General features: G+C 41.3%; 1 protein-coding gene across 2 annotated transcripts; it reads right to left on the bottom strand.

The window, feature by feature from the left end:
• Nucleotides 1–4,586: 4,586 nt before the first annotated feature.
• Nucleotides 4,587–13,583, bottom strand: RBBP7 (RB binding protein 7, chromatin remodeling factor). 2 transcript variants are annotated; one of them, XM_032678915.1, is made up of 12 exons: nucleotides 13,568–13,583; nucleotides 12,261–12,405; nucleotides 10,196–10,338; nucleotides 9,571–9,744; nucleotides 9,144–9,259; nucleotides 8,419–8,579; nucleotides 7,859–7,985; nucleotides 7,692–7,769; nucleotides 7,031–7,107; nucleotides 6,538–6,595; nucleotides 5,908–6,018; nucleotides 4,587–5,105 (listed from the first exon to the last, which is right to left on the bottom strand). In XM_032678915.1, exons 2-12 carry the CDS (start codon nucleotides 12,317–12,319, stop codon nucleotides 5,037–5,039), a joined length of 1,173 nt encoding a protein of 390 aa, XP_032534806.1. In that variant the 5' UTR covers nucleotides 12,320–12,405; nucleotides 13,568–13,583; the 3' UTR covers nucleotides 4,587–5,036. The 2 variants fall into 2 exon arrangements, with proteins under 2 accessions (XP_032534806.1, XP_032534805.1); XM_032678914.1 differs by lacking the exon at nucleotides 13,568–13,583 and adding an exon at nucleotides 12,684–12,871.
• Between the last annotated feature and the right edge of the window lie 354 nt (nucleotides 13,584–13,937).

Raw genomic sequence — 13,937 nt, 5'->3', positions numbered from 1 at the left:
GCGACAGTTGAAGCAGGCCTTTGTGTGATTCCAGACTGTGCCAAGAATGCTGCTCCTACAGCTCTGCTTCAAGAAAGTAGCCTCTTAGAGCCTCTATTTAAATACCTTCTCAATTTAAATAACCTGTTATATCTTGTGATATTTGTTCAAGCTGAGGAGATGAATTTAAGTCACTCATTTTTAAACTTTATTTAACTACATCCATGTGACAGATACCCCATACTGGTGTAGTTCACTGTCACTTCCACCAAATTTATGGCCTGGTGTTAAGGGTCAAAATAGCTACCTCAGTTCTGCCAAGTCCAAGGTACTGTACTGGTGTTTAACCCTTGTAATACGCTGGAGTTGGTTGGTTGGTTTCCCAACATACACACTTATATTCATATAAAACCATTTGATTTTGGTCATGTCTGTTTAATAAATCCTGCTCATCAGAGCTTTTGCTGGCTTTGATTGCACATCTGCTGTTCCCTGCCAGCTGGTTACTGACTCTTCTAACCCTTTTCTCCAGGATATGGATTTTGTGCACGGTTGATGTTTTAAAGGAAAGATCCAAAAGGGGATGAATAGTTGAACAGTGTAGTTGAATAATATGCATGTTTGACTATCTGGGTTGGAAATTCACAGGACAGAAGCTGATGTTGGGAGAATTATGAAGGATCTACCACACTGGGCTTTCCAGTGGCCAAGAAGCAACAGGTCAAACTGGGTGTTGACTTAAATACTTGTTCCCTATATAGAGTTTACACAGCTTTGTTCAGCTGTTTCAGTACTGAAATGAAAAGGCATCACGTGCACATGGATAATAATAATAAAGTATAGTATGGGTAACAGGATAAGCCAGGTAGAAAAAATTGCAACAGTTAATACTCTCAAGGGTCTTGCACGCTACAAAAGCAAATGCAGTTCTTCGTACACAGTAAAGGAAAAACACTGGAATGCTTTTTGTCACAATTAAGCAAAATGCAGGAATGTTCTTAGAATGGGAACAAAAATTTGTGATGTACACTAGTAATGGCCTTTGGCTTTATTAGCAATAAAAGATCAGTCTGCCACAGTGCGAGAGTGCTGCTCTCCAGAAGTACAGCCCTGGTCTGATGGGAGAGCATGGCTGAAGATTTTTATCATTCAGCTTCCAGAAAAACACATCTGTTGAAATAAAATATCAGGTTTAAAATGCAGTTTATGGTTTCACTGTCATTCATGTTGTATTTCAATACAAAGATGAAAGAATTTAGATTTCCGTGGTGCAGGCTGAAAATCTTGGAGAGAAAAAATACCTTTTATGCTGAAAAATTGCATCTAATACATAGGTGTTGAGAAATCACCCTAAATTGGCAGGGTTTTTCAATTTAAATTACCTTCTGTAGTTTTTTGTTATAACCATTCTTCTGGCAAGAGCCAAAACAAAAAGGGAGGTCCCAAAACTCCTGCACACAGTTCCCTTGAAAAGAAAGGCCAGTGGATTAAAAGCCTGATGCTGTTTCCTCTCCCCAGCACGTACTAATGTGCAGGAATAATGCATTGAACTAAGTATGCTCCATAAGTACTATGTAAGCACACCTAAAGTAACTGTTGACTAATCCTATAAATAAATATCTTGCTGGAGGTGTTGTTCAGGTTGACTGTTTTATTACTTTTTTAAAAAAAACTTCATATATTTACTACGAATGAACAGCAGTGCATAAGCAGTTACCTAATTCCTGTGGGGGGCACCAGTTTTTAAAATCAAAATCTTAAGGCACTCAGCCAAATAGCCTTAAATATGATCTTCCAACTTTTCACATACATGCTACTCAGGCAATAAAAGTATTTTAAACAATGATTTGCAAATTAAAAAACATATTGGTCCCAGCAGCACATTCTCAGTAACAAAAAGCTTTAAGCCAACAAGATGTAGGCTCTCCTAATTAAATACTGGCTGTGAGAGTGAGCTGTCCTAGAGCTGCCTAAAAAAAGCGGCTGTGAAGTTGCTGCTACTGAAGGAAGCTGTGTGTTTACACAGGTCCTGAGAAAGACAATTCAGAATAAAATAAAGAATAAAGACAATTCAGGAAAATAAAGCACTGCAGAAGTTGTATTAATGGTACTTGTAGTTTAAAGTGCTGCAGAAAATGAAATTATGCTCTTATTTTGTTCCATAATAAACTACCCATCCTGTTGCCTTTTGGCTGTAAGAGCAGGTACTGGCTGCATCCCTAGGCCCCAGCTCCTCCGTGGTCTATGGGGAAGCAGCAGGACTTTGTGGGACATTCAAGGTACCACCAGTGAGTGACCCACACAGCTCCACATCTGAGCTCCTGGTGTTTCAGTAAAGAAACTCAAGAACACCAACAAACTTTTCAGTGTCAGTGTCAAAGAGAGACTTTTCACAAGGGCATAAGAGTGACAGGATGACTGTGATGACTTTAAACTCCATAAATGTAGGTTTAGGCAGGGGGGCTGACAAACCAAACCCATATTTAGAGAAGCATTAATTTCCACTTCCCATGCATGGCATCTTAGTGTTTTTACACCCAAAAATACCAGCTGGACCAAAGCATGGTTAACCAAGTAGTGGCCACATTGTCCTTTGGCAGGTTTGATCTTTCATGCTGTTTAGTACATTCTGTCCAGCAGCCACCTACCTTCTGAACTCCAACAGCATCTCAACCTTCCAGGGGAATATTCAAATTCTTTTGCACCTACCTGCATAACTTTAATAGGAACCATTCTTAAAAAAGATGTGGAGAGACACAAGTCTTTGCAAGGTGACTCAGTGCCTACAAAGCAGGGGGGGGGTCTTAGTAACAGCAGGCAGGAAATTAAAAATAAGTAGCATAAGAAAAGCAATGAGAAGAGCACTGCAAGTAGTACACTCCACCTTCCCACTCCCGTTCAGTTAGTGAGGCAGTAAGAAGACTTGAGTGAACAACCCCAACCACAACAGACACACAACGCTGGAATCACCAGTTCTAGGGACGAGCTGTGCTCTATGTGCTGGTGCCAAGCAGCCAGTAGGTCTCCTTGAAGTGAGCACTGACAAATACCAGCATCAGGAGGGGTTGTGGAAGAGACTACTGCTCTATCTGTACCAGGAGGAGCCACCAACGTGTTCTCTGGGAAGCACTTTTGTTTTTCCAGTAAGTCAGGTCTTTGATATCTTCATTTTCTACTTTTCAAGAGCTGCATGTGTCAGAATGACTATCAAAGCCATATAGGGCCTGACCAAAAAACGCCTCTGAACTCAGCATGTTTAATGCTTATCACTTGCTGTCACTTCCATTTCCCCAGGAGGGTGGGGGAGAGAATAGGAGGAAAATCTCATGGGTACAGATGGAAGACAGTTTCATAGGTGGGTGAGCAGGGAGTGAAACCACTTGCTACCTCCCAGAAACAGGCCAAGGCCCTATCAGCATCCAAGCAATGGCCACCACAAAAGGCCCCCTTCATCCTAAAGCAAGGAATATCCCTTTGGACAGTTTGGGTCAGCTGTCCCTGCTGTGTCTCTTCCCCACCTGCATGGTGTGCCAGCACTGCCCAGCAAGAGCCAAGACACAGGTGCCTTATCAACACCATTCTAGCCATAAATCCAAACAACATCCAGCACCATATACACTTCTGGGATGGACACAGTACAGGAAGCTTCAGACACCCAGCTTGAGCCTAGTAGCCTACTAACTTGTTACAGTTCCAGTGGAGAAGAAAGCAAGGTATGTGTCAAGAGAATAACATTTTGAACAACAAAAATCACATTTTCAGTATCAATCACCACAGTCATCTCCTTTTTCAGCTTGAGCAGGAAGATCAGGACAGTCAGAAATTCATTTATTAAGACCTGTCTTAATTAACTAAGAGCTTTAATTTAAACTCCACTTAGATGCTGACTTAGATTTGTCTGACTGACAGCTCCCAAGGTAATCCATAACTTCTCTGTAGGTCCATAATAAATATGGAGAAATTTTACTTCTACACAGTCCAAAGTCTCCACCTTTTCAGTCAGCCAGAGGTTTAGAAGCAAACTGTACGTTTCTCTCCTATTTGTTCAGACATTAATGTATTTTAGATACTTGCCCAATTGCCTCACTTAATTTTAATCAAAAAAAAAGCTACAAGAGGGCTCTAACCAAATACAGGTGACACCAATTCACTGAGAGGGCACTGGCACCTTAGCACCTATGAGAAGAAAATATTAAAGGGCAGTGCTTCCACCACCACTCAAAAAACCCCCACAACACACGCACACAGACAAAACCCACCAAAAATACTAACAAAAACCAACAAACAAAAAAAAACCACTAACCACCCAAACCCAAAGAAGTTATTTGCTTCTGTTCAAGATTTATACTTGAACTTCACCGGAGATTTACTGGACATGCCCATGGATTCCCCAGACCTCTTCCTATACCTGTTCTCTTTGTGAAGGAGTCAAATTACCTATTCCAATTTTTTTTTTGCATCAAGACAACTCTCATCGTTCCAGACATTTAATTGTAGGGTAAGTTATAAACTAGAAAAACACATACCTTTATCACTGTGCAACAGATGAATTATATTCAGGCACAAAGGTGTTTCACCTTATGCCAATGCACATTAAACACATCAAATTTTTTTTAATAAATTTTATTTATGCAAAGCCAATCCAAAAGTGGTGTGTAAAAGCAAAAAGCTCTTTTTACATATTAATAAAAAGGGAGGGGTACATTTTGTTTGTGTGAAGAGTGAGGATTTGACTGTCTTATTTACAGGAACCAACTAAGTTTGTTTAAAAATATAGACATAGTTATTAAGTCATTCTTACTTTCTCTAAAGCTATTTGCTGTACAGTATACAACAGCTCAAAGTGCGCAAATAACCAAGGGTATCCCACAACAATTTGACTATACAAGCTTTTTTTGCCCAATTAAGAATATTCTTGCTTTGATGTAATGCTTCTGCCCAGTGCTTGTTTGTTTTATTTTGTTTTATTTTGGTTTTTCTTAGGGGCTTTGTTTTATGCATACAGTAGTTGAATTATATTATTATGTCACTCCCAGTAGTTCCTTGAGGAAGAAAAGTTATACTCCTTGACCCTCCAGTTCAGCTGCTGCTATATCTGGTTCTTCGTCATTGTAAATGTTCTCTGCCTGAAGACACAAAACATTACATGACAAGTGGTGTACACAATCGTTTTTAAACAGTCTTCTAAACTTCATATAGAAAAAACTTTAATAATACCAAGGTGGCACAGCCATCATCCCCTCCTTGAAGGGACCTTCTCCCTGCCTTTTCTTGAAGGGCAGCCAAATTTAGGAATGTGCACACAGTGGCTACATTTTGGCAGTTGCCTCCTTGCACTGTTGTATTTCAACATCATAATCATTAGCTATTTAACCACTAGCCTTACTATGAACATTTTATTTGGAATTATTTCAACCTCAGCCTGAACACACAAAACAAGAGGTATTAAAAAAGCAGAAGCCTGACTTGTGACACACATTGAAGTCGACTACAATTTTTTAACTTAATTTATTCCCAAATTACTTTATTTCCCATTTATAAGATAGCTGATCAGTCAGTCTCCTATAATGTAAAGTAATCTGAACTAATGGGTGAGTTAAAAAGACATCTTGCTTCACAGCCAACATATGGGGGAGGGGGGAAAAAAAAGAAGTCTTGGCTAATATTGGCTATAAGTTCCCAACTGCCACATTTATTCTTAATATTAACTAGTACGTAAGACTTGGACTCAAGAATTAACTAGCAGTTGCATTTATTCAAGTTGGTTTAGTCTTGGTTTTCTTTTTAAAGTCTTGCACTGTTTGACTGGAGAGTAAGACAGACTACTTTTAGTCCTTGAAGGCACAAGCTGCCCTAAGAAGAAGCAGCTTTTCAGTTTCATTTATGCAACAAGCTTCAGACCAACTCAAGAGCTGTTGTGACACTCACCATTTGCCATATCTGCATTATGTTGTCCTCTGATACAGAACAGATTACCCAAGGCTCATTAGGATTCCAACTGAAGTCTGAAATTTTGGCAGTGTGTCCTCCATGAATAAACTGTTAAAAAACCCACAAGCTTCAGTAAGCCATTTCAACTCTAGAGAAATCTGTTAAAACCCAAGATTATGAAGTTAAATTCATCATGCTAATGACTACACACAGAAACACTTGCTACTAGAGGTTCATAATACAGACATAAGGAAGGTGTGTGTGAAACCACTTCCCATTCATTGCTTATGGACACAGATGCAGTTGCTGAGAGAGCATCTGAGACAACAGTGTGTATTATTATAGCAACAAATGACATCCTCAAAATGGTGCCTCTTCACAGAAGGTTGGGCTGTGAAATCCAGTCACGTTTCCTACTGATTACCTCTAAGAGCATTTCCAGAGTTACATAGGAAATGGGGAAACCTTCAGAATTGAACAGAGGAAGCCTACAGCAAGTTAGAGCAATGGATTGGAAACCAGGGAGGTGAAAAGATTTATGAACTGCTGCAGTTTTAGCAGCCCAGTGCCAGGGCACCACGCTGCCACACAACATGTCAGCGCACTGAAACCTGAACAAAAGTGTACCAGCAGCTCAGGAGGCCCATCTTCTGCATCCTCTGCAGACTGCTCTTCTCCAATTTTACTGCAAGAAAATAGTTCATACTTATTATTAATGACAATTGCATTCTATATCTGCTTAACTGAACAGTTCCTGGCCTTCGTTTCCAGTATTTGCTTTTGCTATTGGTTTTTCTCAGTGTGAAATAACTATAAGCCTCAGGTATAAAACATCAACTGTTTGGCACTGTCAGTACTGAAATGGAATCTTAACTTGTGAAACACATGGAGGCAGAAGTCACTTATTACTAACAATTCTATTAGCAAGAAATCCTCATGGACAAGTAACATTAGATGAACTGTTCTGTTTCTATTTATACACAAAAGACCAGGCATGAGGTAGGCAAACAAGCAGGGCTAGAGAACAGCACAAATCAAATCTGCCAAATAATGCAGGCCTGCAGCCCTTTTTCTTTTACCATCTGTTCATATATACTAACAGAAAGAAACTGCTCTTCACCTTAGATCCCATACATTAAGCCGACGATCAGTACCACTTGAAGCAAGAATTGTTTCATTATGAGGAGACCAGTGAACCTATTGAAAGAAAACAACTTAAGAGAAGCAGCTACTGATTTCTAAAGCATAACCTGAATAACCAGCACCCTGGCCACTAATTTTCAACAACTATACTCCATAAGTAATTTTTTTCCAGCACAAAGGATATCCAATAGCTCAAAAAGACTGTTTTCAAGTCTTAAGATTTCTCAAACTGAGAAGACGTTATTTCACTGTTATAGATTTATCATATTTTATGAAATGTCTAAAAAAAAAAAATCACTGTTCTTGCATCTAACTAAATAGGCAGAATTCACAAAATTAGGTTTGAACCCAAGTCCTCTCTATAGCACATCATTTTAGAGAAACCTTCTACCTGTACTGAAGGTACTTGCAAAAGCCCAGTATTTTTTTAGCAGTCAGTTGTTGACTACTTGCCTCAAAGTCAAGTGGGGAAAGCCAGGAAGAAACTATGTGCTACTGTCTGTAATTGTTAAACATAAAATAAGGAATTTTGGTTCAATGGACTTATTTGTGTTACAAGAACACAAATCTACAGGTTCTTCTCCAAGTCAGTACTCTTCTTGGTTTTTTTTCCTACAGGTTGTGAGAAGTTTACCCACCTGAAAAATCTCATCTTTGTGAGACTCAAAAGAATGGAGTTTCAACTTCAAGTTTCGAAGATCCCATAGAGCCACTGTCTGGCAGACAGAAGTAACAAGAAATTGTTTTTATTATAATGGCTTTCATCTAGAATATTTCAGAATTTAAACGATACATGAGTAAAAACCTTGTCAGCAGAACCAGTTGCCAGAATGAACTCGCTGTAAGGATTGAAGGACAGACAGTTGACCTCAGCTGTATGAGCATCTATGGAATGACTTGGCTTGGATGTGGCATTAGATCTGGTGTCCCAACTGTTACAATGGAGGGTTTGGGGAAGGGTTAGGGGCAAGGAGGAAAGAGGGAGAGCAAATAAACATAAGTTTTTACAGGAGGTTCTTTTTCACTACACCTTAATATAAGTAGACAACATTATTACTAAATCCAACTCTGAAGCTACAGTTTTCATTCCAAAACTTTCCATATTTTGTGTCTGTTGTACATGAGCAGCTCACACCAGTAAGCTGACATAGATATTAGTTACCTCTTCTTTTCAAATGAAGTGGAAACATTAAATAGCATGTAGATTTCAGTGATTCAGCACCACTATTGTAGTTAATTGCCTGAAAGAGCTACGTGAAATTATTCCAAAACTCAGATTTTCTTTTTTTAATCCAAGTGCTCTGCACTAGGTACACCAGCAGCACACAGAAGGCACTATGTAAAAACCTCCTAACCCCAACTTACATCATAAGCTTCTGATCATCCGCTACAGATCCAAACAGAGATTCATGGAGCAGATGCCATGCCACGTCTTCTACTACTGCAGAGTGCCCAGTAAAGATGGTTTTTGCATCCACAGTCTTGCCTTCTTTTGGTCCAGCACTTATATCCCATAAACACACTGTCTGTAAATAAGTTACATTCTATTGAAATGCAGACTCTGACTGTATCATCTTTCAAAAAATAATCAATCACAATCTATCTATAAGCAGAGAGAGAAACTGAAGCAGTTCTTTGTTTTTGAAAAGAAACACTTAATGTGCCATAAGCGAGAATAGAGCTAAGCTATCAATCAGTTATCTGTAAGTTCAAGGTCCAAGGATTACTTGTAATGTCACAAAAGTAATTTACACTTTTAAAGTCCACAAAGAAATTTATAAGCAATTAGTTCAATTAATCCTTGAGAGTCTTACTAATTTATGGTCTCCATCCAACTCAGTTTAAGGGGCTTATTCCAGCAGACAACTATAAAAACATTCTGTTCTTACTTCATCAAGAACCTTAAAAGAATGTGTTGATTACAGCCTAAAGCCAACTGACAGCCTTTAGGAATATAATTACAATATGTGAGAACTTTCTCACATAACAATACACAGCTGCACTAAGCCAGATTTTTTCTAATTATCTATTACATCATAAATTAGGAGGAGTTAGGGTTCTTTAAGTGGGGGAAAAGATGAGGGTTTTACATGATCATCTGATGCACTGAGAAGATGCCCACTCAAATTTGAGTTCCATGATAAGCCATAGCCTTCCTTCTGGTGGCCTCTTAATCTAAGATCAGGATTACACTCTCCACTTGGGTCTGAAAGACAGAAAATTCCTTCCATTAGCATCACCTTGCACATCAATCCAAAAGAATATCACTATCACCCAAGAACTTTGTTTCTGTTGCAATAACTGTATTTTATATTTGAACCTCTTTGGAGGTTCTGCTACTTCTATCAAGATTCTCTTATGATATTGAGGATAACTACGCAGTTAAAGTCATTGAAGATACGGGCCTTCTCATTCAGATTCCAGAATCCATCAACTATCCTCCCAATCACAGTTAAACACAAGCTTAGCCCTTAATAACAAGAGGCATTTTGATTAACTTTGAGGAGCCTGACCCACCTGGTTTTGATGGATGTTTAGTGTAGTCAAATACCAACACATCAGCAGACGGTGTTTTTGTCGCAATTATGCAGGGATTCTGCGGCATGTAACGAGCACGGTTCACTTCACCTTCATGGTTAATTTTAATCTCCATTTCGATTTTGCCAGTCACAGATCCAAAGCCACCAAACTCTACACTTGTCAGAAAATGTTAGTTTATCACATCAATCATTTTAGACTCCTGAAGCAGCATTTCACAGCATCTTCCCCACTCCAAGAAACAGTGGTAAGCATCCTATCAAATACAAGAAAGCCTAGGAAAGACTGGCACCATGTGACACACTTTTGATATCTGGAATCCTCTTTCAGAGCTTTAGTTTCTATTTGAGGTAGATGTGTACCAGCTTTTACCACAACTGACAGAACTGGTAGAAATTCTAGTAGGGATTGTATATCATGATGCTACCTGAGCTCTTCTGAAACAAAGTTTCCTCTTTTAGTCACAGTTAATGATCTAGAATTAGTGTGGACTGGTAAGGATACGTCCATGCACTTTAGTATTTAACAGAAAGTCAGAATATCATTATGAGAACAACTAGTAATGATATTGCTAAAACAGAATCTAAGAATGCTGAATGCCCACCTCCTTTCTCACTGTCATACTGCGGAGCTTCGAACTGATCATCATTGGGAATCTGGACTCTGGCAACAACCAGGTGGTTCTGTTCATCGGACGTGTGCGTTCCCAAAACCAGCCAGTGTAGAGCATAATCCTTTCCTTCTGGCCTGTTTAGAATAATAAATGCATGGAATAAAATTATGTGCTCAGTTCCAAAAGTCTCATAGCTATAGCATCAATAGCCCTCAAGATCCGTACCTCTTCAGGGAGCTAGAAAAGAGATACTCATGTAAGAAATCCTTCCCTTTGTCACAAAGACTTGCACAATAAAGCAAACTAGATTCTGACATGAGCAAGCCAAAGATACAACCAGCAAGGGCAGAGTGACAAAACAAGCCAGTAAACATTGTCACTGTGCCTTGAAAGGGATAGTTACAGTTTGCACAGCAGTTAAAGGTAACACTAATACCTACTTGTATGTAATTTCCCTAGCAGTCTCACGGTATTGATTTAGAAAACAACTGGTATGACTTTTCATAAAACAAAATTTTGAGGGGACAAGTAGCAACCTATTTTAGTTACTTCTCTTAGAAGCTTTTACCAGTTATTTTATTTCAGACACTCATTTTCTAATACTGTACAAATCCTACTTAACTAGAATAAAATTTCTCTTCTGGTGGTTAAATGCAACATTTAATTAAAAGTAATAGGCTGATGGACAGTGTCATTTATCTCTGAAAGTAAAAATCTGAGCAGTCAAACTCAAGCAATTTCTGCATTCTTGAAAGCAACAAACTAATTATGTTGCCTGAATCCAAGCATTCAGGAATCATTTGGGCAATTATAAACCACAATGTTTTAATATCACCAGGCATTACTACACCACTTCCAAGTGTAGAGGGGCAAAAATACAAAACAACACAAGAAACACACAATGCACATGCACTTACTTGCATCAGGAACAGGTGTCCCATCATGTCAGGTGCCATACAAAGAGGCAGTCCTTGCCTTAAATGGCTTACATATTTTGACACTGGATAATTGGAAATACCAGGTTTTAAACTGAATATTAAGTCAATCTGCAAAATATGAGGCAAGCAGAAGTGTTCCTCATAAGGGCCCCACACCCTCAAATCCCCACTTCATTTTCTCCATGCCACAAATAGTTAGCTCACATATCATCATCATCTCCAAACATTCTGGTATACTAAACTAAGTGATCATCTAATCACCAACTAAAACATCACATATATAAGATGGAACTTTATAGAAGAAAGAGACCATCCTCTGGTAATTGCAAGAAGTTTACACAGAAGATGCTTTAAAGCCTAGCTGCATCCAGTCTACACCACCACACGGGACCCAGTCCTTGTCCACTACCTCAGTGAAGCCCTAAGTGGTTATTGCAACAATTTAAGTTCTATCGTAGCTGGCACATGAACAGATTCTATCCCCATGTTCACGATTTTTTAAGAAATTAACCCGTGAGCCCACGATTTTCAAGGGAGGTGGAAGAATGGTAAACTTAGTATGGGTGAAGTCAACAATGAACCAGGGACAAAAGCTAGACTTGAAGAACCAGTTTTAGAATAATAGATTAGTCCAGACTTAAAAAGTATCGGAGACAGATACTATAGCTCAGATAGAATAGTAATCTGTAGCACAGGACGAAAAATGGTCTTCAAGAACAAGCTAATTTAGTAGATAGATTTCTCTGATAAGAATTAACTACATATGAGTGCTAGATCTCTTATTTAGCAATAAACTGAGAAAGATTTCTCTGATCACACATCACAACACCTTCTGCTAGGCTAAACTAGAGTTCTGTGAAGTATCAGCTTGTGACTTTTTCCCTCAATGCTTCTGCATACCAAAGGGGTTTCTAAGTTGTAAGCAAAATAAAGTGTTACAAGCTCACAAAGGGTAGCCTAACCCAAATTATTCTGATCTGGCCTGGATTTTACCCTCATGTTACTCAGCAGACATGGTTAACAGAAAAGGCGCAGTGGAACAAGGAGCTGCACAGACTCGGCTCCCGCTGAGCTCTGCGCCTCCCCGGCACTTCTCCGGCTCTTTTCCCTTCTCTCACCTGGTCACATCAGGCAACCACTGCACCGTGAGGCTGGGCCACTCCAGGGCGTGTGTCATCACCAGGTCGTACAAGAAGGGGGTGTTTTTCTTCCAGATCTTGTACTCCTCGCTGATGACGCGCTCCTCGACCGTGTCCTCCAGCACTGCGGAAAGGGAAGGGATGAGCTGAGGCACGGAGAGGGGAGAAGGGGGGTGCCGCCCCGGCCCGGGCCATCCCAGGGCGGGGACGGGGCAGGAGCGGGGCTCCCGCAGGGCCCTCGAGGGCGGCTGGCGGCAGGAAAAGTGCAGCCGCTCCACCCCCGCGGAAGCTCCTCGGGAGGAATCCCGGAGCGCCCCAGCTCCGCCATCCCCGCGCACACGCACCCTCACACCACCGCCCGGCCGGGGACACGGACGGGGGAGGAGGGAGGTGGTCTCCTACCGTCCTTGCTCGCCATGTCGGGTGAGACCCAGCGCCGCCAGGTCAGCGCAGGAGGACGCGGGAGGGAAGGGAGCTGAGGAGGCGGGCGGCGAGGGAGCGGAGGAGGCGGGAAGGGAAGGAGCGGAGCAGAGCAGGCGGGAGTGGAGGAACCCCTGCAAACACTGTCGGGAGGCGGGAGGTAGGCGGTGGTGCCGCGGGACCGCCCCTGCCCCGCCCCGAGATCCCCGGCCCCCAGGGGGGCCGCCGGGCTGGGGCGGAGCGGAGCGGCCGAGGAGGGGCCGAGGAGGGGCCGGGCGGGCCGCGGGAAGGCGGAGGCGGCCCGGCCCTGCCGCGCTGTGGCCGCATGGTGGGGCTGTGGGTAAAGCAGCGCCGCCGAGGGCACCTGCTATGTCTTAGGTACTAAACCCTCATCATGTTAAAAACTTAGATATTGGTCCCACTTCGCAACTAGAAATTGTGGAATCATGGTATCATGGAATGGTTGGAAGAGACCTTAAAGATCAGCTTATTCCAACCCCCTCTGTCATGAGGAGAGAACCTTCCACTAGAGCAGGTAAGTAAATCTATAAGTAAATATGGTTCCAGAGGCCACAGCTGAACAGTTACTGCTTTTCAGCAATGATGCTGAATGTTGCTTAATTTTCTGGAAGAAACATAGGTTTGAACTATTTTTTAGTTGCAGTTATGGCACGGAAGGTGCTGAACTGCATTACTGAACCCTCAGACATGCAGTATCAGTCAGTGTTACCAGGGTTTTAAATTCTGTTGCTCTCTGACAGGGTCAGTGGTGGTGTCTCACACTGTGGCGAGTGACAAGTTTGAGCAGCCATGTACAAATCAAACATACAGCCTTACCCCCGTACAATTCAAACATACAGCCTTACCACCATACCTGCCCAGCCTTGCTGATCTCTCCTTTCAGCTATCACTAGAGAGAAGACCAGGTGTTCAAGGTCAGGCTGGATGGAACCCTGAGCAACCTGGTCTAGTGGGAGTTGTCCCTGCCCATGGCATAGGGGTTGGAACTACATGATCTTTAAGGTCCCTTCCAACCCAAACCATTCTATCATTCTCTGATTCTATGATTTAATTTAACTGCTTTCAATTCAGCTTAAGTGACCAGTGCTTGCCACAGGTAACAGCCTTAACCAGGGTAAATCTTTCTGGCCACTAATTACACTTTCCAGCATAATAATGGAAATAGAAGTAGTTAGGAATCAGGTTAGATTGTCCCAAATGCCCCTAAAGATTCTA

This window comes from Chiroxiphia lanceolata, chromosome 2, assembly GCF_009829145.1.
Source record: "Chiroxiphia lanceolata isolate bChiLan1 chromosome 2, bChiLan1.pri, whole genome shotgun sequence".
Lineage (NCBI taxonomy): Eukaryota > Metazoa > Chordata > Aves > Passeriformes > Pipridae > Chiroxiphia > Chiroxiphia lanceolata.
The sequence above is the reverse complement of the archived record's forward strand: the minus strand, read 5'-3'. Positions and strand labels throughout refer to the sequence as shown.

Bases quoted from the DNA above. Each gene is read 5' to 3' on its own strand.
- RBBP7 (XM_032678914.1), bottom strand. The intron at 7,108-7,691 runs GTGGGTAAACTT...TTCTTTCAATAG, and splicing joins ACAAAGATGAGATTTTTCAG to GTTCACTGGTCTCCTCATAA. The intron at 6,019-6,537 runs GTACACTTTTGT...GTTTTTTAACAG, and splicing joins ATGGGCCTCCTGAGCTGCTG to TTTATTCATGGAGGACACAC.